Source organism: Lithobates pipiens, unplaced genomic scaffold (assembly GCF_037356315.1).
Source record: "Lithobates pipiens isolate NorthernLeopardFrog02 unplaced genomic scaffold, aLitPip1_a1.2 Scaffold_8, whole genome shotgun sequence".
Lineage (NCBI taxonomy): Eukaryota > Metazoa > Chordata > Amphibia > Anura > Ranidae > Lithobates > Lithobates pipiens.
The window spans coordinates 304940238-304965922 of record NW_027507903.1 but is presented as its reverse complement, the minus strand read 5'-3'; the positions used below and the strand labels follow the sequence as shown (position 1 = coordinate 304965922).

General features: G+C 43.5%; 1 protein-coding gene across 12 annotated transcripts in view; it reads right to left on the bottom strand.

Annotated features, from left to right (window-relative positions):
- Positions 1–2461: 2461 nt before the first annotated feature.
- The window catches only part of LOC143960856 (uncharacterized), a 243733-nt gene continuing 220509 nt past the window's right edge, over positions 2462–25685 (bottom strand). For 8 of the 12 annotated variants that reach the window (XM_077469803.1, XM_077469805.1, XM_077469807.1 and 5 more), the window contains 4 exons: positions 24256–24309; positions 18052–18102; positions 6167–6229; positions 2463–2711 (listed from right to left, as the gene is read on the bottom strand). In XM_077469803.1, coding sequence (XP_077325929.1) covers positions 6194–6229; positions 18052–18102; positions 24256–24309 — 141 coding nt within the window. In that variant the 3' untranslated portion in view covers positions 2463–2711; positions 6167–6193. Of the gene's footprint in view, positions 2712–6166; positions 6230–18051; positions 18103–24255; positions 24310–25685 lie in introns of all 12 variants that reach the window. The other 4 variants (XM_077469808.1, XM_077469811.1, XM_077469814.1 and 1 more) reach the window with 2 other exon arrangements.

Below are 25685 nucleotides of genomic sequence, written 5' to 3'. Positions count from 1 at the left end.
TTGGGTTGATCAATTTTTGTTTCTCTCCTTTGTTCACCCACTCTTTTACAATAATCTACATCCATAGGCCTTTTGTTTTTATACATTTTTTAATGATATGGCCGTCCTAAGAATTCTCTTATCACTTGTCCTTTTATATGTGGTGTTGGGAGTTACCAGGGTTCTGCTTTCTATTTTTATTTTTTTGATTTCCTATTTTTTATCATTATTCTTTATTATCATTTTGCTCTGTATATTCTATAATTTTTATGCGGTCTCTGCCTATGTCAGTGACCTTACTTCCCAGTCACATCTCCTTTCTGTGTGCCTTGCCATGGGCTGCCTCCCCTGTGTCCACAGCCTCCCGTATAGACACCTCTGATTTGGAGTCTATGATGCAGTGATGGCTATGCAGTTCCTTTTTTGTTTTGCAAGCTTTACTGCTAAGTTCCCTTTCTTACTTTCCTTTTTTTTCCTACCTCCCTACCTTTTTTTGCTATTGGGGGCACTGGCTGAAGAGAGGGAGCCAGGAGTGCAGGCACAAGACCCGAAATAAAGAGGATAGGGGCTGCTCTGTGCAAAACCACTGCACAGAGCAAGTAAATATGACATGTTTGTTTTTTTTAATGTTTTTTTAATGAACCTTTAATGTCAATTCACTAAATTCAGATATTGCGTTCACTCTGCAAGGGAAATTGCACTTTTCAAAAGTATTTTACAAATAAATTGCTGAATGAGGTGAAGCTTTGTTGACTTTGTAATGGATGTGACTAAGGTATCACTTAAATTGTCATATGAGGTACTAGGTAGAATGATAAAATGCCTATTTCAATATGTAATATCACTGTATAAGCTTACTAAAACCTTAACTCTACTTCAGATAAACCTCCCAACATCATCCAATTATGTGTAAGCAAACATACAGTTTTCTTTTCCATGCATGCAGCTGGGTGTTAAATTTTACCACATTTACCACGCTCTGGGGAAAATTCCCTTGCAATTATTTATTAAACAATATCAACCTCAAGAGGCCATTATGTTAAACGTACAGAAAAATTTATTTAAGGTATACATACTTACTAGCATGCTATTTATTCAGACATTTTTGCAACAACCATTTGTGTAGATTCAAAACCTGTGTAATGTGTTTTTTTTTTATTGACACTTTTCCCCCAGGTGAATTCTCACCTGGGGAAAACTCATTTACATAGGGTGGTGGACCAGGATCTAGGGGCCCCCATATTAAAGGGGGCTCCTGGATTCCGATAAGCCCCCCGCCCGCAGACCCCGACAACCAACGGCCAGGGTTGTCGGAAAGAGGCCCTTGTCCTCATCAACATGGGGACAAGGTGCTTTGGAGTGGGGGGGCCGCAGAGCGCCCCCCTTCCCCAAGGCACCCACCCCCTCATGTTGAGGGCATGCGGCCTTGTATGGTTCAGGAAGGGGGCGCTCGCTCGTCCCCACCCCTTTCCTGACCGGCCGGGCTGCGTGCTCAGATAAGGGTCTTGTATGGATTTTGAGGGGGACACCGCGCCTTTTTTTGGTGTAGGGGGTTCCCCTTAAAATCCATACCAGGCGACTGGGCTCGCAAGGTGTCAACCTCACCGATGAAAGCTGCGAGATTGACTTCCCTTTCTAGTCTCGACGTACCTGGAGTCACGTTCAAAATGAACGGACAGGCAAGTCCGTTCATTTTGAAAAGTCCATCGGGAACTCCGTCAGACCTAGTCTGCCAGAAAGTCTGTTTGTGTGTACGCAAGTCAGCTTGTTCGGAAATTCCGTCGGACCTCCGTCGATAGTCCATTGGGAAGACCGTCGGACCTAGTCCATCGAAAAGTCCAGTCATGTGTACACGGCATTATGCACACACTTTAATTAGACACTATGGAGTTGATTTACTAAAGGCAAATAGGTGCACTTTGGAATGCATACTAGCACATTATGACATTGGGGGTTATTTACGAAAGGCAAATCCCCTTTGCACTGCAAGTGCATTTGGAAGTGCAGTCGCTGTAGATCCGAGGGGGACATGCAAGGAAAAAAAAAGGAAAATAAATAATAATAAAAAAAAAAAAAACATTTTAGCTTGCACAAGATTGGATGATAAAATCAGCAGAGCTTCCCCTCATTTCAGATCTACCCCTCAGATTTGCAGTGACTGCACTTCTAAGTGCAGTGCACTTGTAGTGCAAAGTGGACTTGCCATTCGTAAATAACCCCCATTGTCTTACAGGGAGGTTTTTTTTTGTTTTTCTGACAGCCTTTACTACAGCTTTAAGCATATCCTGATTTTTATCTCAGTCTTTGGTTTTAATAAGTACACAAGCTTTGAAGGAGAACTTAATGATCACCGATTCATGCACCTTACATATTAATTGAGGGTTTTACATTATTGAAGTTAAATTGGAGTTGACCGATTTATTAAAAGAAACACAAAAAAAAAACAAAAAAAAAAAACAAATTGCACAGATGAGACTTTATTAAGCAAACTGAATAATTGCATTAGGTAACATTTCAGAAAGCACATGCTTTATTGAATTTAAGAGTTTCACATAGAAAAAAGTCTACTGAAAGACAACATATATTCTGTCCATTTAGTAGATCTTAATTATAATGATATTTTTATGCATTAGCAGAGAAGAAATTGCAAAATAAATGTGAGTTGAGAAAGCCAAACAGTTTAAGAACATAAGGTTTTTGCCCCATAGCTCATAGACATATCCCTGTGTGTTCTGCAAGAGAAAATAGAACAATGAACAGAAATGTTACCAGCAATAATAATCATGGATTACAAAAAAATATATTTATATCTAACAATTAATTTTTTTTGTGGTGATATACAAAAAATGCAACTTAATGTGGTTCTAAAGGCTCAAAGTTTTTTCCTTCATGCATTATATGCATGAAGGTAAAAACTCTCTCTGTGCAGCAGCCCCCCAGCACCCCCTAATACTTACTTGAGCCCCATCTTTCTCCAGTGTTGTGCAAGAGAGCCTCGGCTCTCCGGGGACTCTCCCTCCTCATTGCCTGAGACATCAGTGGGAGCCATTGACTTCCACTGCTGTCAAACACAGCCAGTGAGCAAATGAGTAGAGAGAGGGGCGAGCAGAGCTGTGGCTCTGTGTGTGTATGGACACATAGAGCAGAAGCTCAGAAGCAAGCCTGCTTGGGTGCCCCTATAGGAAGCTGCTTGCTCTAGGGACTTCTGGCAGGAGGGAGGGGCAGGAGTGCCAACAGGGGACCCAAGAAGAGGAGGATCGGGGCTGCAAAACCACTGCACAGAGCAGGTAAGTATGACAGGTTTTGTTTGAATGTAAAAAAATCCAAAGCTTTAATATCACTTTGAAGTAAATATTATATTCCACGCTACGATTATGTAAATATGGCTGCTTCCCAGCCCAACCAAACCCCACCAATAAGGGATCAGTAAATATGTTGTGAGAAAACAAGGGGGTGAAATTGGCACTGCCTACTCTTAGTGTGAGATGTGCAAAACTAAATAAATTGAATAAAGTGAAAAATAAAGTAAAGAGTAAATCATGTACTGTCTCTTTAAACTGCAAATTCACAACTGTAAATTAATATAAAGTGCACAATCTCAATCATGCTATCTGCAACCATCAATAACTGTTAACGGTTACATCCATAAATAATAATGTGATCAGCGTGCTTCTTGTGCAACAAAATAAAAAATCTGTATTAAAAAAAAGTTCAATATTGCAAACAAAATTCACAGTGTAATCAGCGTGCTTCTTGTGCAACAAAATAAAAAATCTGTATTAAAAAAAGTTCAATATTACAAACAAAATTCACAGTAAAAAGCTTACAAAAAGCACAGCGCTGCGGGATCAAATACAACTGTACAGCAATGTGTCTGGAACACCTTGCAATCCACAGACTGGTATCTCCGTAATCAGAAGTAACGTAGTGACGCTGTAAGCTCCGCCCTGCGCGTTTCATCATGCAATTGTCATCACGGGTAGCCAACTCTTACCAGTGATATGGTTTACTCAAGCACAAAAGTGACCTCCTGATGACATCTGCATGATGAAACGCGTATGGAGGAGCTTACAGCATCATTATGTCACTTCCAGTTTTGGAGATTCCAGTCTGTGGGACACAAGGTGTCCCAGACACATTGCTGTATAGTTGTATTTGATCCCGCAGCACTATTGAGAGTGCTTTTTTATAAACTTTTTACTCAATAAACTTGGTTTTATGGACTTCCGCAATGAGGTGCCTCTCTCTTTATCCATTCCTATGTGAGTGTACCTGCTGACTGGTTCCACTGCAGAGGAGGAGATACCGGACTAAGAGCAGGTTCTAGTGCAATGCCTTTAGCCCCTGCAGGGGTACATTTCTTTGGTGAGTGTGGACCTAAAGGGAGAGCAGGCATGGAAATTCACCCAACCTTAACCAGTGATATGGTTTACTCAAGCATGAGTCCCTTTTGAACGAGATCAGCTATGGGGATTTATGAACTGTGAACTGTGAATTTTGTTGTATGCAATTTTGAACATATTTTTGAATTTATGGATGTAACCTTTACCAGTTATTGATGGCTGCAGATAGCATGATTGAGACTGTGCACGTTATATTCATTTACATACAGTTGTGAATTTGCAATTTAAAGATTATGATGGTACAACATTTACAGATTTTGAATTTGTCACTTTCTTTGAGTTTCAGTGGCCAGATCCATCAGTGAGAGTTGTAGTTCTGAAGCAACTCATGTTGAGGGATGTAACTGGGTAACCTGAAGGCTAAAACTGACAAAATTGACAAAAAAAGGAACAGTTATCTTGAAATTATTAATTAATTTGTCAAATAATGTCTATAGTCTAATGACAGTGATGTTATAAGAAGTCAGCATAGCCCTGACCCTGTACCACTCCACCATATACTAAAGAAACACCTATTGGTCTATTCACTTACAGGAGGTAGTGAAGAGTGACGGGGTTGTTACAGAGTGTAGGTTAGTCATATCAAATCAAAATAAATGATAAACACCCTTTTTACACATACTTTCATAGTACATATATATGAGCGCTGATATATATGTATATATAGATATATATATATATATATATATATATATATATACACACCATATATCTTTGGGAACCCCATCAAGGTAATAGTTAATATTGTATGCAATCCTTGCTCTCTCTGAAGAAGTTTTGTCCGGTTGATTAATTCACACCATCTATTTTAAAGGGTTAGTTCACCTTTCTCAAAAAACTGCCTATGCAGGTATAGAGTGCCTGTAGATAACAGAAAGAATAACTGTGCAGCTTTGTTTGAATGTGAATATAATTATTTTTGGGAAAGGTGAACTAACTATTTAAATAGATTTGCTCACTAGTTACAAGCATACATTTGCTTATACGGCTCTATCTTAGGCTTTAATTCCTTAACCACAACACAATCTTTGCTCATACACTGAGCACATTTTAGATGGTTCCTAATGAACCAAACAAAATTCAAACGGTGGGTAGCCTTGCTGGCCCCACTCTACCCAATATACTTCAGTTGAAAAATGGGAACTGGTGGAAAGATTGTTAGCTCAACAGCACCTACATCCAATCAAATGGCTTTCAAAATACAGCAGTCAAATCGGGAGAATGGTCTATCCACACTGTTTAGCTTGGATGGAGGAAGCTGTTAAATTTATTTCTTGGGTGTATATAGCCAGGTTAAAGTGGAAAGAACTTCAGTACCCTTTCAGTTGGCTCTAACCCTTTCCCCCTTTTTGTTATTATGGTGCATGTACAAATAGGCCAAAGGACTCTGTATAGCCTTTAGGCCCTGCCACAGCCCTTAAACATAACTGTGCATGTACAGGAGATGTCACACTCATGTGCAAACACAGCAACATTTTGGAACTTCCAGAACAGCAGTCTATTTGTATGCAAGGGACATGGGAGATGACTGAGTTGAGAATCTCTGAAATCTATAAAATAAAATAAAATGAGTATTCAAATGTGACAGAGGGAAGGGGGGGGGGGGGGGTGACACTTTAGGGTGAATGTCCCCTTTAAGTTACAATGTGAAAGCAACAATGTCAAGGTCATGCAGAAAGTATATCACGACTTGAATAGCCCCTTTTATTCACAAATAAATGCAATCCATATGTCAAATCTACCAGACCCAACCGTTAAGGAGAAAGAATTATTCCAATACTTACATTTAAGGCTTCTGAACTGTATTAGTTTTACACAGGTGTGACTTGTTTCAGAAGCAGGTCAATCTGCAAAATAGCAATATAATTTTTGGGTACCACTATACTGGTAGAAAAACTGTTATTCATTTTAAAAAACAAATAATTTCTTAAGAGTTATATCACTTGCTAATAGTTTAAACAAAGATCAGCCACTTGTTATGGACATAAAGGAGTGCAAAATAAACCGGGTATAAAGCAGCAATTAGCTATTTAATGCACTGTACTGCATATGGCCAATGCTGTATCTTGACCTAGGCTGACAAGGCCCAGGCCTAGGGTGGCACAAAAAGAGTCCCCGTCGGCTTGCACTATACTTTTAGTGTAGCGCCAGTATTATAGGGACAACTAGGCCGGAAAGCAAAACGGTCTGATGCCCCCACAAAGCGGCTGCACTGCTGCCGGTGGCGTACCCTAACCAATGAGTTGTTGTGTAGGCATCCAGCATTCCCCAACTTGGGGGGGGGGGCACCACTTCTAATTTTGACTGTCCTATCATCACAGTGGACCTCTGAGACAGTTGCCATGTCAGGAGGCTGAAACTGTCTGGAGGAAAAAGTCAGCTGATTGGCCATCAGAGTGAAGGGGCTTCTCTGTTGTGTGAGGAGACCCCATGCTGGGAGAGCTAAACAGGAAGTGAGAGGAAATCTCTGCAAATTAATTATTGTCCACCCCATTGGAACTATTGTCCCCACTGGAAAATGTTGGGTCTTAAACAGGAAGGGATGTGGCCTTGACAGAAAGGGATGGTTCATATTTAGGGGGTGCACAAGTTTTGACAGGCCGACGGTAGCACAAAACCTAAATACACCACTGCATATCGCCTTAGTAATATGTTTTAGATTTCTCTTATATGCAGTTGTCTAGACTTTAGTATACATTGAAAGATGAAAATAATGCAAATAATTCATAGGCACAGGTGTTTTTTATATTTTTTATTTATGGAGTAGCTTTGTAGTTAGAAATCTTTGGTTATATTTGGGGTTAACTATATAGAGTTATGTTGTTTATTTTCAAGGTGTGTTAAAAAAAACGGAAAAAAAAAAAAAAACTAAAACGCATCCAGGCCTTTTTTTTTCTGAAAAAGATAAATACCTTGTAAGGACAACTATGAATTAAATCATAACTTGGCATGATATTTTTCTGGAATAAATGCTACATTTTATGAGAAATGAAGAAAGACAATAGGAGGTGTTTGGGACTGAATTGGTTACAGTAAATACCATCCTGATGCAGGATGGAATATTGCACGGTATCCGTAAATTAGTGAGTATACATGTTTGCCTGCACTCTGGCTATAAGGATATTAACCATTCACATCCTGGGGTGTGCATTATGAAGAATTATAGCACTTGCTAATAGTTTAAACAAAGATCGGCCACTTTTGTGGTCACAAGAGAGTGCAAAATAAACCAGGTATAAAGCAGCAATTAGCTATTTATTGCACTGTACGGCATATCTTGACCTAGGCCGACAAGGCACTTTGCAGGTGGGCGGGACGAAAAGAGCCCCCACCGGCTTGCACTACACTTTTAGTGTAGCGCCAGTATGGGCGGCGAGGTGAAACGGTCTGGCACCCCATAAAGCGGCTGCACTGCTGCCGGTGTGATAATACCAGCAGGGCCGCCACAGGTGGGACAGCCCATACATATGTAGGAGGCCCAGACAGCATACCCTAACCAATGAGTTGTTGTGCGGGCAACTGGTGTCCTATCACATTGTGTCCCCCATCCGATAGTGTCCGCTGTGTACTCCGAAAATAGCCAAAGATGAACGGCGCCTGCGCCATGAGTGCAGATTCTAGCCCACCATCCAAGTGGACATAGAGTTGAAATAAAAAGAGCCGAGCGCAGCGAGGCCATGCCCGAAGCATGGCGAGCGAAGCGTGGCGAGCGAAGCAGCCTTATGTCCACTTGGATGGTGGGGCTAGCACCTCCACTCACAACGCAGGCGCCGTTCATCTTCAGAGATTTTCCGAATCTCCTTCTGCTCCATACTGTGCAAGCGCTGCGCCTGCGCAGTACGGGGAGGACACTATCCGATGGACGGGCGCTATATGCAGGGCCGTCTTTAGCGCAGGGCAAATGGGGCACTTGCCCTGGGCCCAATGTTTGTAGGGGGCCCACACTGCTACCCGCGAATTGGGGCCCCAATGAAGGTTTTTGAAGAGTGTGCAGAGGACACGGGAGGCTGTATTCCCACGCTAGCCAGCTGAGAAGGGGCGGGGCCGGGAGCTCCACTGACGTTCTGACCCCGCCCCGTACAGCCTGTATGCTCAGAACAGAGTGGCTATAGTGAGAGCCAGTGATCGGAGTGGGAGCATCAGTGGAGCCCCGGACCTCTGTATTCCCCAGCCAGTATAGAGGGGGCGGGGCCAGGAGCTCCACTGACGCTCCCACTCCGATCACTGGCTCTCACTACAGCCACTCTGTTCTGAGCATACAGGCTGCACGGGGGCGGGGTCAGAGCATCAGTGGAGCTCCCGGCCCCACCCCCTCTCAGCTGGCTAGCACGGGAATACAGCCTCCTGTGTCCTCTGTGCACTCTGCAAAACCTTCATTTGTGACCCCAATTCACGGATAACGGGGCCCCCTACAAAGCATCAGTGGAGCTCCCGGCTGTTGTAGTGAGATCAGAGAATGGAAGCCCCGCCCACATACCTCTAAATGTATGTAGTGAGTTTGGCTGCTCAGGTATGTCCTTGCACCCATAAAATGCCTGACTGCTTAAACCCTGAGCTGTGTTATTCAACTGTCAAGCTGTGTGTTGCTAAAAGTTCTCTGACCATCACCTGCAGTATGTCCGCAGTCTCTGATTGTCTCCTGCAGTATGTCCGCAGTTTCTGATTGTCTCCTGCAGTATGTCCGCAGTCTTTGATTGTCTCCTGCAGTATGTCCACAGTCTCTGATTGTCTCTTGCAGTATGTCCGCAGTCTCTTATTGTCTCCTGCAGTATGTCCGTAGTCTCTTATTGTCTCCTGCAGTATGTCCGCAGTCTCTTATTGTCTCCTGCAGTATGTCCGCAGTCTCTTATTGTCTCCTGCAGTATGTCCGCAGTCTCTGATTGTCTCCTGCAGTATGTCCGCAGTCTCTTATTGTATCCTGCAGTATGTCCGCAGTCTTTGATTGTCTCCTGCGGTATGTCCGCAGTCTGATTGTCTCCTGCTGTATGTCTGCAGTCTCTTATTGTCTCCTGCAGTATGTCTGCAGTCTATGATTGTCTCCTGCAGTATGTCCGCAGTCTCTGATTGTCTCCTGCAGTATGTCCGCAGTCTCTGATTGTCTCCTGCAGTATGTTCGCAGTCTCTGATTGTCTCCTGTAGTATGTTCGCAGTCTCTGATTGTCTCCTGTAGTATGTCCCCAGTCTCTGTCTCCTGCAGTAGGTCGCCAGTCTCTGATTGTCTCCTGCAGTAGGTCGCCAGTCTCTGATTGTCTCCTGCCGTATGTCCGCAGTCTCTGTCTCCTGTAGTATGTCCGAAGTCTCCGATTGTCTCCTGCAGTATGTCCGCAGTCTCCGATTGTCTCCTGCAGTATGTCCGCAGTCTCTGATTGTCTCCTGCAGTATGTCTGCAGTCTCTGATTGTCTCCTGTAGTATGTCTGCAGTCTCTGAACCTCTCCTGTAGTATGTCTGCACTCTCTGACACTCTCCTGTAGTATGTGTATTAATGTGCCCCTTTACTTGCTCAATTATTTAGGATTGCTCCACTGCTCAGTGAGAGGTAATGATGTGTATTAGCCTGCAGCAACCAATCAGCGAGCAGTAGTGATCTGCTTTAATCTCTAGCAGCCAATCAGTAAGTGGTAATGATGTGCATTAACCTTTAGCAACCAATCGGCAAGCAGAAATGATGTGTTTGTAACCTCTAGCAACTAGCCAGGGAGCAGTAAGGATAGGCTGTAACCTCTGGCAAACAATTGCAATCACTGCGTGATCTGCTGCAGTAAACTGATTTTGAGTCTACCTGCTATTTTTTGTATGTCTCAGAATAGAGGGGGGGGGGGGGGCCCAAGAAAATGTTTGCCCAGGGCCCAATCAAAATTAAAGACGGCCCTGGCTATATGCCAGAACACCAGCAATTTCACAACTCCATAAATTAGTGCATATATACGTTTGTCCGTCGGATCTTGTCCGAAACTGTTGCATACACACGGTCAGACAAAGTTGTTGGAAAATCCGATCTTTCAGAACGTGATGACGTAATTTCGTTATGGGACTACGTTCAGGCTAGTAGCCAATAGCTTTGATGTAGGAATTCGATCTGAGCATGTGTGGCACTTTGTCCGATCGGAATTCTCTACACATGATCGGAGTATGTCCGATCGGTCCAGTTTGTCGGAAAATATTTCCAGCAAGTTGGAAAATTTGGTCCGACGGATATTCTGACGGAAACAGTCCTGATGTATACCACACACAGTCGGAATATCCGACAAAACGGTCCAATAGGACACACTCCGATGGAATCTCCGACCGTGTGTACAAGGGCTTAGTCTGTAGCAAACAGACATGGCTTGGTGTCCTAGGCTGGCATCTGTGGAGGTGACCAAAAATGAACCAGAAAATGTTTAAAACTGATTTTTTTTTTTTCCTTTCTATCTTCTCCTATTCACCTGCCAAGGAATTATTATTTTTTTCTATTCAGTCCTGATATTTGCACAGTTCTGCCAAAGAGCAAAATCAAATCTAGCAGGGCACATGCCTTGGTTTTTCTCTGCTGCAGTTTACCTTCCTCAATAACACTTTCACCCTGTTCCTGCCCAGGCCAATTTTTAGATTTTAGTGCTGTCACACTTTGAATGGCAATAACTCATGCAACACTATACCCAAATTCAATTCTTATACATTTTTGAGACAGATGGAGCTTTTTTTTGATGGTAGTTATCAATTTGTTTGGATGTATTGAGGGCCTCATTTCTTGAGGCCCTAAAATGTCAGCACAGTACAAATACCTTCCAAATGACCCCTTTTTAGAAAGTAGACAGTTCAAGGTATTTAAGAGGCATATGAGTTTTTTAAAATTGTCATTTTTTGTAACAATTTTTGGGAAAATTAAGAATTTTTTTTTTTTTTTTTACATACTGTCATCAAAGTAGTTGAGTGTCACCATATGACTGTTGTGGCGGTTATCAGTGACACTGATTGCTGAAAGTGTGAAAAAAAATCAATTTTTTTTAAGATACAGTGACCAGAGCTGTACTACTCTAGGGAAGTAGTCAGAATTTTTTAATTTATTTTTTTACACACTGTGATTGCCTATAACAGTAATATCACTGTTATAAGCAATAGTTATTTTTTAAAAACCAACATCCATTAATCCAGGGTGTACTATTGTGAAGGTACAGAAGAAAATCGGCCGCACACAACCAGGAGCTTGAATGAAGTAAGATCCTTTACTCACATATGCCAAAAGTAAACAGGACACAACCAGGGTCGGACTGGCCTACCGGGATACTGGGAGATTTCCTGGTAGGCCGCCTGCCCTGGGGCCGCTTTTAGTTGTGGCTGAATTTGTGCTCTCGCCTATGGATGGATCACACAGCGCTGGCTGGCTCTGTGTTTAGGCGGCTGCTCTGCAACATGGCCCGCACCCCCAGACCGGCTCGTGTGATAGTAGAGAGAATCAACGCTCCACCTATCACATGAGCCGGTCTGGGGGGGGCGTGTTGCAGAGCAGCCACCGAAACACAGAGCCAGCCAGCGCTGTGATCAGGAGGGTGACATGAAGCCCATACAGCCCGCCCTGTGTGCCTGGATAGGAGGATCAGCAGGGGGCTGCATATAGAGGAAATTAGCTTTCTAGGGAGAGGAGGAGAATCAAGCATTCAGTTGCTGCATGAAGGAATATAGAAAGCTTATTTCCTCTATATGCAGCCCCCCTGCTGATCCTCCTATCCAACTTATTTTATTGCCCCCCCAGCTCACCTTGTGCTCCCTGCCTCCCCCCACAGTTCTCTCCACCCCTGTTCTTTCTGCCCCCCCCAACCCCAGCCTGCTCTCCAGTTCTCCCCATCCTTCTCTAGCCACCATCCCAGTGCTATCCACTCCCCCCAGTGCTCTTCACCCCCCCAGTGCTCTCCCCCTGTGCTCTTCACCCCCCTCCCCAGTGCTCTGCTCCCCCCCCAGTGCTCTTCACCCCCCAGTGCTCTTCCCCCCCTGTTCACCTCCCCGTGCGCTCCACTCCCCCCAGTGCTCCCCTCCCCCCGCAGTGCGCTCCACTCCCCTCAGTGCTCTCCCACTGTTCTCCCCCCCAGTGCGATTCACTCCCCCCAGTGCTCTACCCCCTGTTCTCCCCCACCTCAGTGCGCTCCACTCCCCCCAGTGCTCCCCTCCTCCCACAGTGTGATCCACTCCCCCCAGTGCTCTCCCCCCTGTTCTCCCCCGTTCTCCCCTCTGTTCTCCCCCACCCCCCCAGTGCTCTCCCCGCCTGTTCTTCCCCCCAGTGCTCTCCACTCCCCCCAGTGTTCCCCCCCATTCTTTCCCCCTCCAGTGCTCTTCACTCCCCCCAGTGCTCTCCCCCCAGTGCTCTCCACTCCCCCCAGTGCTCTCCGCCCTTGTTCTTCCACCCCGTGCTCTCCCCCTGTTCTCCTCCCCAGTGCTCTCCCCCTGTTCTTTTCCCCCCAGTGCTCTCCCCCTGTTCTTTTCCCCCCAGTGCTCTCCCCCCCTTGTTCTTTTCCCCCCAGTGCTCTCCCCCCTGTTCTTTCCCCCCAGTGCTCCCCCCTGTTCTTTCTCACCCCCTAGTGCTCTCCAGCTCTCCCCATCACTCCCCAGCCCCCACCCCAGTGCTCTCCAGCCTCCATTCTCCCCACCCCTGTTCTTTCTGGCCCCCTGGTGCTCTCAAGCTCCACCCATCACTCTCCAGCCCCCCGTGCTCTCTACCCCCCCTGCTTTCCACTCCTGTTCTTTTTGGCTCCCCCCAGCACTCTCCACTCCCCACCCCTGTACTCTCAACTCCCCCCTGCATTTTGCCCCCACCCATGTGCTCTCCAACCCTGCCAATGCTCTCCACCTCCCATAATGCTCTCCAGTCCCCCGTGCTTTTCCCCCTGTTCTTTCTGGCCCCCACTGGTGCTCTTGAGCTCTCCCCCCCAACTCTTTGTACCCCCCAGTACTCTTCAGACCCCGTGCTCTCCACCCTTGTTTTCTGCCCCCCCCCCAGTGTTCTTCACCACCCCACACTCTTAGCCCCCTCAGTGCTCTCAGCCTACCATGCTCTCCACCACTGTTCTTTTTGGCCCCCCAGCGCTCTCTGCTCCCAACCCCTGTGATCTCCACTACTCCCTGCTCTTTGCCCCCACCCAAGTGTTCTCCAACCCTGCCAGTACTCTCTGCTCCCCCTTCTCTCCAGCTCCCACCCAGTGCTCTTCACTTCCCCAGGACCAGAGGATAGGCTGACTGGGGCTGGAAAATGGGGACGGCTGAAGGTGCAGGTGGCCAGGGACCACTCCATCTCACAGCAAACAGATCCTCTGGAAGGAGCACGTCCCCATCCAAAACGAGAACAGACCCTGCCTGCTGCTGCCCGTCATGGATATCCTGCTGGCATGCAAGGTACCGTACCGAGCATCAACAACACACCTTCCCACAGACAGGGACTGCAGACTGGGACATGGGGCACAGGAGGGGGCTGCATTCATGGGCACAGTGGGCTGCATTCATGGGCACAGTGGGCTGCATTCACGGCACAGTAAAGCTGCATTTATTGGGCACAGTGAGGCCGCAATGGTGGGCACAGTGAGGCCACAATGGTGGGCACAGTGAGACTGCATTCACAGGCAGAGTAAAGCTGCATTTGGTGGGCACCCACCCCCCTTAACTTAGTGTATTCTGTATGTGGAAGGTGGTCCCCCCCGTTCTGAGTTCTTGGGGTCCCCCTTGATGATTGTCCACTTACCACTTTTAACTGGAATTTGCATATATATATATATATATATATGTATATGTCCCTATGTGATTTCATATCTATATATAATACGTTCTTCATAAAATGTGCTTTAAAATGTATGGTTTTCCCTTTCATGAACAAAAAAATAATGACCTTATGCTGTTGGGCTGGTATAATAATGCTGTGGGGCTGGTATGAATTTTTTTTCCAGGGCTGGTTTTTATTCCCAGTCCGGCCCTGGACACAACAGTAAGGTGTACTATTGTCAAGCTGTGATTGGCTACATCTATTACATGGTACAGATGAATTGTGATTGGCACTATCTGTACTATGTGATCACTATGATCAGTCACAGAGATCCACACAATAGTGGCTATGAATAAAAGTCATTCATTGTTGTACAACTATCAATTGCTGTGATTGGTACTGGCAGTGGACTGGTAGAATTATTTGTCATCAGCTGTGCTTGGTGGACACCAGGGGTGACAGATTGCATGTGATGCGATCCTGGAAGGATATCATATGATGTCCACACAGGATGGGATAGCTCCCGCTTGGCCATGATTTGACAATAGACCAGGCGGAAAGCAGTTAATATTGCCCTCCCCAGCCTGTAACTGGAAAGTGAAAGCAGACAACATGTAGTATTCCCATCACACACATTGCTGGAAAAAGCTGGAGGCTGGTGACATCATAGATCAAAGTATATATTAAATCAGCATCCAAAAATGTATTTGAGAGGGTCAAACAGATCATAGAGTGTAGGTGGGGTGCAGCGGGGTGTGGCAACAATAATGCACACAGGTTAGGTACAGTGATAAATTTGTTTTAAAGCAACACAGGAACAGTTTACAACAATCCTGGTGGGAAGACCAGCCAGGTGCACTCATGGTTACAGCAATGTAAACAGAGAAGGTTCCAGCCAGAATGACAGCATCTGCAAAGAGGGGCACACCTGGCAATTTGGTGCCCAAATATGCCCAAAAAGATGCAACCTTACACTTTCCCTCCTCATCAGTAAACTTTACTTGTCATTAGTACTGTTCCTAGTAGACACAATACCTTTCCCTGCTCTACCCACTTGAAAAAAAGTGCATCCAACCCAGGGGCCGGAGCCTTAAATAGTCTCCAGCTGACCCAAGATGACTACCAAAAGTCACATGGAACAACAGCATCCAACTGGATTATTTCCTCAGTGACCCAGGAAATCATAGAGGAACTGGGTTTTCTCCTCACTTCCTCTCCAGTTGCAGAGCCACTGCCTTTGAGTGATACCTGCAGTGGAGAAAATAAACTGCACCTGCCTTCAAGTGGTAGCCTGCAACATTGGGCCAAACAGGACCTGTCCATCCTGTCTGACAAAGAAGCCCACTTTGGCCCTGAAATGTTGCACCGCTGTGATGTGACTTTTCCAAAAAAATGTATGGGCATTGATTTTGATGATCCAGAGTGTGTTGGCAATATATACTTTGAAAAGTGAAAGCAGGAACTGCACCATGTGAACATATCTCTGTCAGTCTCCTTCTATCAATATGCTACTTTTACTGCAGCACAACTGGTTGGCTCCTTGTGCTGCTTTTTTTCTTTTAGTGCTGTTAAACAGGGGATTGCAAGAGTCTTATACCAGGCCATTTTAGGTATTTACATTGCTTCTGTTTAGAAAATTGCATTTTATCATGTCATAATAGATATAGAGCTGTATTGATTTGTGTATTTTACATCTGCCTCGATTTTAACTTTAACAAAAGCCTATGATCTTGTATTAACCTTTGATAAAGACTGAACAACTCGTCAAATCAAGAGTTTTTTTTTTTGTTTTTGTTTTTTTAGATAGTTGGAAAACTCAGATTTATTATTTATACAATTTTCGCTCAGATTTGCCTTTTGGAAAGGATTAAATCTGTCTCAGTGTGCAAAATTAAGTTTAGTTTACAAGCATATGATGCATTAAGCTATTCATATCATGACTCTTATATATTAGTAGTATACAGAGCTGGACTGGGACAAAAATGTGGCCCTGGACTTCATCCAGACCGATCGACTTTAATTTTCCAAACAAGCACAAAACAGTATATAAACTATACACAATTGCGCAATAAAAGGGGTAGTGTAGTATACAGACAGACTAGGGCAGTATACAGAAAGGATAGGGTAGTATATAGATAGGCTAGGGTAAAGGGAAGGGTAGGGTAAAGGGACAGGCTGGTGTAAAGGGAAACTCTGATGTAAGGTGGTCTCTGATAACTAGAGCCCCTTACATCACAGTCTGCAGAATCAGAGTTCACAGTGTAAGGGCAGAGCACAGGGGAGTTCTGCAGGCTCTAATTGAAACAGGAACGCTGGATTGTGGTGTAAAGGTAAACTCTGATGGGGGGGGGGGCTCTCACCAGAGCCGCCCTCCTTACATCAGCATACACTATGGTAAGGGGGGGCACTGATTTAAGAGGTCAGTGTTTTATATTCATGTTCCCCTTAACTTAGAATCCCTACGTGTCTCTTACATCAGTGTCCCCTTCTTTTCAGCAGATGGCAGTGGCAGGTAGACATGTGCATTCATTTTTGTCCGAATGCATTTTCTTCCAAATTTCTGGTATTTTTGTTATCATTTTAACAAACGATAGCGAATGTGCAGAATCCAAAAACCGAAAGATCAGACATAAACAAATGCTTTATTTTCGTTATCGTTGCAACAACAGTTCGATATAGATAGGAGATTCGACATGACGCTGACAATAGCGATCTGTGTCCATCGAACCTGTGGTCGAATGTGCCTAACCTTAGCTCTATTAGTCCAAGATTATTCTACATAGAGAGAAAATATTTGACATAAAAAGAAAAGATTCAACATTATAGAGACAATAGCAAAAAAGGTTGAATGTGCCTAACCTAACTCTATTAGTCCAAGATAATTCGACATAGAGAGAAAAGATTCAACATGAAGATTCAACGAAGCATTCGCCACGAGCGGACATTTATTGTCAAATGCTCCGCCCACAGGCTACAGAAGAATTCTAATGTTGGTTGACTAGTAATAATAATTAATAAATATAATTATTACTAGTGTCATACAACATTAGAATTCTGCTATAGCTTGTAGGCGGAACATTCGACCAGAAATATACGATTGTGGCGTCGTACAGTTTAGCTGCTCCGTCGAATCTTCTTAGAGCATTCGACAGACACCATAAGCTTTCAATGACAAATTCGACCTTAATTATTTTGGATTTTCGGATGAATGCATTTTTTAACGAAACAAAATAAATCAAAAACTACTTTTGGGAGTAACTAAATAAATGAATTATTCGGACGAAAACAAAATTCTGAAATTAAATATTTCAGTGTGCACGTGTGTAGTGGCAGGGCAGGTAGTCTGTAGCATGGAACTGTCATGTGATGCACTGAACTATAGTTTCTGGTTCAATCCGGGGCACTGAAGGCAGGAATGAATCCTCTTCTCCTCCCACTCCCCTCCTTGCAGATTGTTTTGAATTTTTGGAAAGTTGCCTTTACATGCACTGGGTCAGCACGCTGCTCCGCCCCCGAGCCGAGCTGAGCCCTTCAGTGGAAAGCCCCACCCTGGAGCCAAGCTTAACCAAGCCCTTCAGTGGACCGCCCTCTGAGCTGAGCTAAGCTGTGCCCTTCAGTGGACTGCCCCACCCCGTGAGCCGAGCCGAGATTTGGAATGGACAAAGCGGCCTGGAGAGAGGAGGGTGAGTGGGTGGATTGACACAGGAGGATGAATGACAGTGGCTGGATTGACACAGGAGCTTGCCTTGTTCCGGTCCATTGAAAATTACGAACGGGCGGGGACACAAGCAATGCTCCCTGGGCCAAGACACAGCACTGAACAGGCTGTCACTAAAACTAGCCCACTGAGCCATCGGCCCACTGAGAAACTCCCAGTAGTCCCGATGGCCGATACATGCCTGATAGTATATCATTATAGTTTGAAAATTGCAAGCAATACTTACTGCGATGCAGGAAACCATTACTACAGGATCTTTAGGTCCCCCTTGTTTAATCTGCAGACATAAAACAGATAAAGCTGTGACTTTAAATAATACTCAGGGATCAGTTCAGATCCTCAACAATATGAATAGAAAGTGTATTTCACCATACATTACAAACTAATGGTACTATATGTAGCGGTCCACTGACTACGAACACAATGAGTACATGAATGGTTGGCATGGTGCGTTGCAATTTGCTATGTACAACCAAAACTCTCCAAAACAAAAACAAACATTTAGGCATTAAACACCCTATTTTCTTGTTCTAATTGCTTATATATTTTTTAAAGAGTACAATACAGGACAAGTCCAAAAGAGGCTAAAATGGGGGCTCTTACAAACAACGGTTTACAAGAATGAACACAGCCAGTATTCAATCCCTGCCAGCCAGCTGCTAAAGTAAAAATTTAAAGCCACCAGGAGATTCGTCATTTTATTCAACTTGAAAATACCTGCACGTAAACAATGTGCAGCACTGTGTAGTACTATTAACCACTTCAACTTCAAAATCTGACACTTTTAGCCCCTTCCTGCCCAGGCCAAATTTTAGCTTTCAGAGCTGCCAACCACTTGACCCTCTTATACTTGGCATAGTCAGCAGAATAGAACACACCCCCTGTGCCATGAGACCTGGGATTGCTCCAAAGTTTCTACAGGAGGATTTTGGGCAGAAAGACTGGAGACTGTGTGAGGCAGACACCAATAAGTTGTGTGTGTGTGTTTGTGTGCATTGCAGCAGCAGCAGGTCTCAGCTATTTAGCCCCAATGCTATACTGTGGCTCAGATACAATGGCCCTTTTACACCTACCCAGGAATTAATGATGTGTCACTGGATACCGGGTTACATGTCATGCTCAGAAAAGTGCTGCAGTGTTCTGCACTGGGATCACAGAGTCACTTGTCCCGGAGTGAACTGAATGCAAAAGAGTCCTGTCATTATGTTACACCCAGGGACCATTGTTGGGAGTGTTGGGCTTTCCTGTTTGAGGTACTCCCAGCCCAGGAGACGTCATGTGACCATCTAGTACTTTGTCAAGGTAATGCATTCTGGCCAGTTGCAAAAGTTATTATTTCAGCCCTGTCACCAGCAGAGTGACATCCAGGCTCTCCAGACAATCCTTAGGGGAGCCCTGGTGAAAGCCGTCTTCCTCATCTACCAGGGCTCCCCTAAGGATTGTGGGGTCAAGCGCTCCCCCAGTACCAGAGGAGTTAACCTTAATTGGGTAGTCACACCAAATATCGATTTGCATTTTGTAAATTGATAAAAAATAAACAATTAAAATATATATTTTTGAAAACATTCTTCCTTTACAGCATGTCTTTACAGTATTTATTTTGTTGCATCACCCTGGGGTGTAGCATTTAAATAGCTCAGGTTTTGGGGATATATCTGTGTTGTGAACAAGCATGAGTTACCTGCGTGAAATGTGTCAACATATGCACCTGTAATTTCCTATGGCATGGTGACAATAAATACCTAATATCTTTTATCAAAGGTATCCCTCTGTGGTGTGCGGCCAATCCTCTTTTTGCTTCATTGACAGTGGTGAGCCAATGCCAGCACCTGCAAGGATTTACTTATACACAGTCTGAGTGATGTTACATCTTTCTTGGACTTTCTTTACACCTGCCTAAAACATTTGCACAGTACTGTACCTAGCAAGGAGGTGACTTCAGAGAGCACAGTCCTGTGAGTACTAATGACCCTGGGCAGAGGAGAGACTGTAAGGGAGATGGCTGCTAAAGTGCTGCACATGCTTTCACTTGTGACTGCTGCGAACTGTCCATTAAATGTGATTGACTGTGTAATGTCAAGTGACTCTGGAATGTATGCCCTCGTGATGTGACTGTAATGCTGTTTCATGAATATCACCAGTAAAGTATAGCAAATCTATTTCTTGTGTTGACATTCCTTCTTTGGGATATAAGATGGCAAGAAGTAGGGCAGAAGATGGTGAAGGGCATGGCATCAGCAGGAGGGAGAGTATTCTATCAGGAATAGAGCTAGGTCAGGGACTTGGGCTTTAATGGCAAAACCAGCCAACCACGAAGGCCAAATTACAAGCTTATCCTCGGCAAACAAAAAAATACCCCAAAAAATGAATTACAAAAAAATAAAGGCCCGTCTGACCACCAGTCTCACTCATCCTTTAACAGAGTTTTTGAATGATCCTGTATGCCTCAGGGGTCCCAAAGAGGAAATATCCACATTTCCGCAGCTGTTGCCCACTGTACTCACTCAGATGTGTTTTGCTCTACTTGATTCCACAGAAAGGTGCTGGATGTTTCATCCTTCTTCTTCCTTTTCTGGACTCTGATGCAAATGGTTTGACTTTTTTTAGGACCAATGTCCCAATAATCTGGGCTGGGACTTTTTTTGTCACCCAAAAAGCTCTCTGAACCACTGAATTCTGAGTACCAAAAAATCCTGAGAGCACTATAAATCAGTTCTCTCCAAGCAGACTACCCCAGTACCTCTCACCCTGCATAGGTGAGAACCCCTGAGTACTCCAACGACATCCATCCATCCCCTTAAAGGGACTACAATGCAATCAGTGAAGAAATATACCTGCCACCCAGGACACATCCCAGGCATCCTGATAACTGTTTACATGGTTTTGTGACACCCATCAGAGTAAGATCTTGTTCTTTCAGTAATCTAGCAGAAAAACAATTATGACCAAGTTTGTGGCCTCTGGTTATCCATACTTCTGTGATGTATATGTCAAAGTCCATGCTCCAACATATCCAACAATCCCACATAGACTAAAGGATGAAAGTAAATCTACAAACCAGCAAATTGCACTACAAGTCACAGCTTTCAATGTTAAATGTCAGTAGTATCAGTGAAGACCAATCAAAACAGAATTCCAATCCAATCGGGAAGAGGGTCAGGGGCCATATACCAAGAGGATCCTGCAGCTTCCAGAGGAGATCTGAGATGATACAAAGCAGCTCAAACAAGGAAACAGGAGATTGGGATCAGTTAAAATGTCCTAAAAATCAGCATAGGTGGTAGGATACACCAAGCTGGAGACAAAGCAAGGCTGTGTACTGAAAACAACAACTCCAGATACCCTAGCAGGCATAACAGGAGCCCATTCTGACAGCTGTCAAAAAGCCTCCCTGATCATTTCAGTACCTTGCTTTGTCTCCAACTTGGTGTTTCCTACCACCTTTGCTTATTTTCAAGAATTTTAATTGATCCCGCTCACCACTTTTTTTTGTTTGAACAATCTGACATAGGAGCTCACTGAGGGAATCTGTGTACATGGAAGGAAGCAAATGGTACCAGGGGCTCTAGTTCAGGGTTGCTGATGTAAATCTCAAGCAGGGGAATGAACATGCTAAACAAATTCTTTACTGCAGAATAACAGAGCTTTGGAGTAGAAAACAGGATGCATTTTTTACTAACACTGGAACTTTTAAATATTTCCAAGTGAAAAAATGAAAATGTATCATAAATCTTAACTTGACCTAATATCCACAAACGTAATCCCCCTACCAGGACTTTTGCTTCTGTCATTAATAATGAACCCAATATTTGTGATTTCAGTGCCAAGTATAGCTTGTTTTGCCTCTGGTGGCCTAGTAATATTTGCAATTATATGGAAATACAGAATTTAAGGAGTTTATGTATAGTTAGGGTTTAAAGCCAAAGGTTAGGTTTAGCATTGTCATTAGAAATTGTTAGCTTGGGTGTTTTTTAGGCAATTCACTCATCTTGAATAACTGTATATCAAAGATAGAGTTAGAATGTGAATTGTTTATTTAACCCCTTCCTGCCTCCTCATCCCAGCCCTTTAAGCAGATCTAAATGCCGGGGGGTTGGAGGCAAGCATTTCGATCATATGACCACTGTAAATGTTTGTCACAGTGGTCACATGAGCTTTCCGTGGCATATTTGTTACTGTGTTGCGAGCGCGCAGGGAGCATTCTCTGAGCACAGCAAACTGTAAATGCATATATGCCGCTCTGCATTAAACCCCAACCACCGTGAGGCAACATATATGTCAGCATGAACAGGTTTAGGTCTGATTCAGTGGCTGGCTAAAAATAAGCAAAATGTATTAAAGGTATTAGGGTCGGTTCATATCTGCAGCTGTGTTAAAATGCAGCATGGTTTGCGGTAGCATGAAGCAGTGCTAATACGCCAGTGGTGGTGCATCGTTACGTTTCCTTTTTTGAAATAACTTTATTGAAATGACACAAAGTGACATTCCATTAAATTTTTTTGGGGGAGTCTGAGGTGATGGGTGGCATTGTGTATGCCATACTTTTGTTCAGCGTACACCATCACAATGTGGTAGTGTGAACTGGCCAGGTGAGAGAAAAGGCATTTTACCTTGCCACACAGTGGGATTGCATCGAAGTAGCCACCCAAATCAGTCCTAACACACTTGGTGTGGGCTCTTAAGGGTAAAGGTATTAGGTATCTTTGCGATAATTTCTTGCCTTGAATGCAGTTTGCATCATTTGAAGATTTTTTTTTTTTTTAATTGCATGCATTGATTACATTTGTAATCTTCTGCTAGTAACATCTTTATCCATCTGTTAGCAGTCACCTTATTTTCAACATGCTCACATGAATGAATGTGCTCCTATTGAGATGGTTGTCAATATAAAAAATAGTCTTAGGCCACATACACAGCAAGCACTGCATGCCTGCTTACCTCTATAAAGGAATGTTTCACGTATAACATCCAAGAGAACCTGTCAGTACATATATGAGGGGACTGAAAAGAAGGGATAAATTATTTATAGAGAGCAGCATCTGCCCAATGATTCTGAAAATATTCTGAACTTTGTTTCTTGTAATTTGGTAGCTGTGGAAAAAATGTGGCCAGCTTAAATCAGAACTAAACTCTCCAATATTCTTCACCTCCACCTTCCAGCGATGCAATGGTTATATTCCCCACAGGTCGCTTTTATCCCCAGAGGTTGGATTTTCAGGCTCTTGATTCACCAGTTGGGGATACATTATCCTGCGCATGCACATTGGAGTCAGTCATTTCAGCACAGCCGGAGTATTTTGTTAGGCAAGCTGAGCTGCGCAATAAATTAATTTGTGAGCAGGTAGGTGTGCATTATTGCAGAAGACATATAGCATCTCTTTTCTGCAACAAAGAAATGCCTGCTCGCATTTTTTTACTCTTTAGTTCCTCTTTAAAACTGACGGAAACACTCAAGCGAAGTGTGGGGGGATAGGTTCCGTCACAGTAACTATGTACACACTATAAGAAAATCGGGAAAACATTTTCCTCCAAGGAAGAATCGAACGAATAGTGTGTACACAACGTTCAAAAGCTGATTCCGACCTTCTGAAGGAAAATTTCCAAAGGGACAAACAATTTTCTTTTAATATGTATCAGAAAAATCTGAAAAGAAATATTGGGCATGATCAGAAACAACAACAAAAAAAGCCTTTGTCATAAGAGAATTTTTGTACATTATTTTCTTCCTCGCTTGCAATTTGCTGTGCAACAACGAGGAAAATCGGACCATCATTCGCCCAATTTACTTATAGTGTGTACCCCACCTAAGGTGAGCTGAGCAACAGAGTCTCTTCAAGGTCAATCTGGTTGATATTTTCTTAGCTAAGGGTTCAGCACAGTGGTGATTACTACTCCCCCTAGCAACACTAGGGTCACAGGTTCGAATCCCAACCATGACACTACCTGCCTGCAGTTTGCTGCATGTTCCTGCGTGAGCTTGCTCTGGGTACTCCAGTTTCCTTCCACGCTCCAAAGACATTCTGGTAGGTTAATTGGCTCCTGTCTAAATTGGCCCTACTATGTAAGATTGTAAGCTCCTTGAGGCAGGGACAAATGTATAATATAATATATGTAAAGCGTTGTTGAAAATGATGGCGCTATATAAGTACCTGTAATAAATAAAATAAAGGTGGCAAGGTTTCCCAGTATATTGATATGCCCATTGACACCAGGAAAAAAAGCCCACCTCTACTGAAAACCCTTGCCTACTGTCATGAACTGAGCTCCAGCAGGTTGTTCAGAAACATGAGTATAGAGGTACACTTAACATCCTGACTATTTGGAAAATCTGCAAATGGTGGTGTATTATTTCAACCAATGCATGGATCAAGAGAGTAAATTGGGTGGATGTTCAGCAGAGTGGATTTTAAAACTTAGAACAAATACAAACCACATCTAATTTTGGTGTTGTAATGCTTTCTCCAAGATCACGTTTAACAATGCTCTAAATAAAAACAAAAACAATGTATTAAATAATGTGATACCATTTTGCATTGCATACATTTTGTTAAATGTTTTGAAGACCACCTACAATATCTGTTCTTTACTCATAAAAAGGTATCTGTTAAACAGGCAATATTATCTCTGTCATCCTAAATGCAAGCACCATATCATGATATTTAAGGACAAGGGCCCTTTTCCCACATCCTGTGCCCCCAAAAAAAGGATGTTAAGGTTTGATAAGGATGTATCTGTTTCTTAAAGCACTCAGCAGGTTTTGGGTCCAAACTTGCAAAGTGCCATTTGATGAACTTTTAAATGACTAGCTCATCTCTAATGGTTAAATGAGTTTGTTTTCCTAACATAGTTTATTTTGCATTATTGGCCTGTTTCGTTTTAGGTGCTATGCTAACAGCCCTATTTTATGGTCTACAGTAGTTGTGTGGACATCCTGTTGTTTGATTATTATTGTGATTAACATATAACCCTTGAAGAAAACGTATGCCCTGTACACGCGGTCGGAGATTCCGACTACAAAATCCATCAGATTTTTTTCCGACGGATTTTGGCCCAAACTTGTCTTGCATACACACAGTCGCACAAAGTTGTTGGAAAATCCATTCGTTTGAAACGAGGTGACGTAAAACATGTATGATGGGACTATAAACGGGCCAGTAGCCAATAGCTTTCGTCTCGTAATTTATTCTGAGCATGCGTGGCACTTTGTCTGTCGGAATTGTCTACACACGATCGGAAATTAAATGATTGGATTTTGTTGTCTGAATATTTTAGATCCAGCTCTCAAAGTTTGTATGTTGGAAATTCCGACTGAAAAAGTCAGATAGACCCCACACACGATCGGATTTTCTGACAACACGATCCGATCGCACATTTTCTGTCAAAAAGTCAGACCGTTTGTACAGGAAATTATACTGACAGAATATGGAGGCTGTCATTGCTGACCTATTTTTTTGAAAATGCTGGTTGCAAAAAACACAGTAATTTCTGTGTTTTTTGAGTTACTGTCCTGAACAAAACATACAGAACAGGAGTTCATTCTGACTGCATATTTTGTCCAGGTCAGTAATCAAGTTAGTGGCAGCCAAAGAGCTAGTATTTCCTGGAGATGATCCCCATAGACAACCTGCAAGTTTCTTGGTACAGGTTATTGAGAACCCTGGCTCAGTGTTAGCATAAACTGGGCTCTACTTTACCACTGGAACTGCAGGAATGGGATTGTGAGGTATCATTGGCTTCTCTTCCACCCTGGAAAGAATTTATATATCACAGGGATACTTTTTCCAGCCACAAATAGATTATGGGAATGTATAGGTTGATGTTTTGGCTTTAAGAAGTTCAGTTATCCTGAATAGTAGGGAT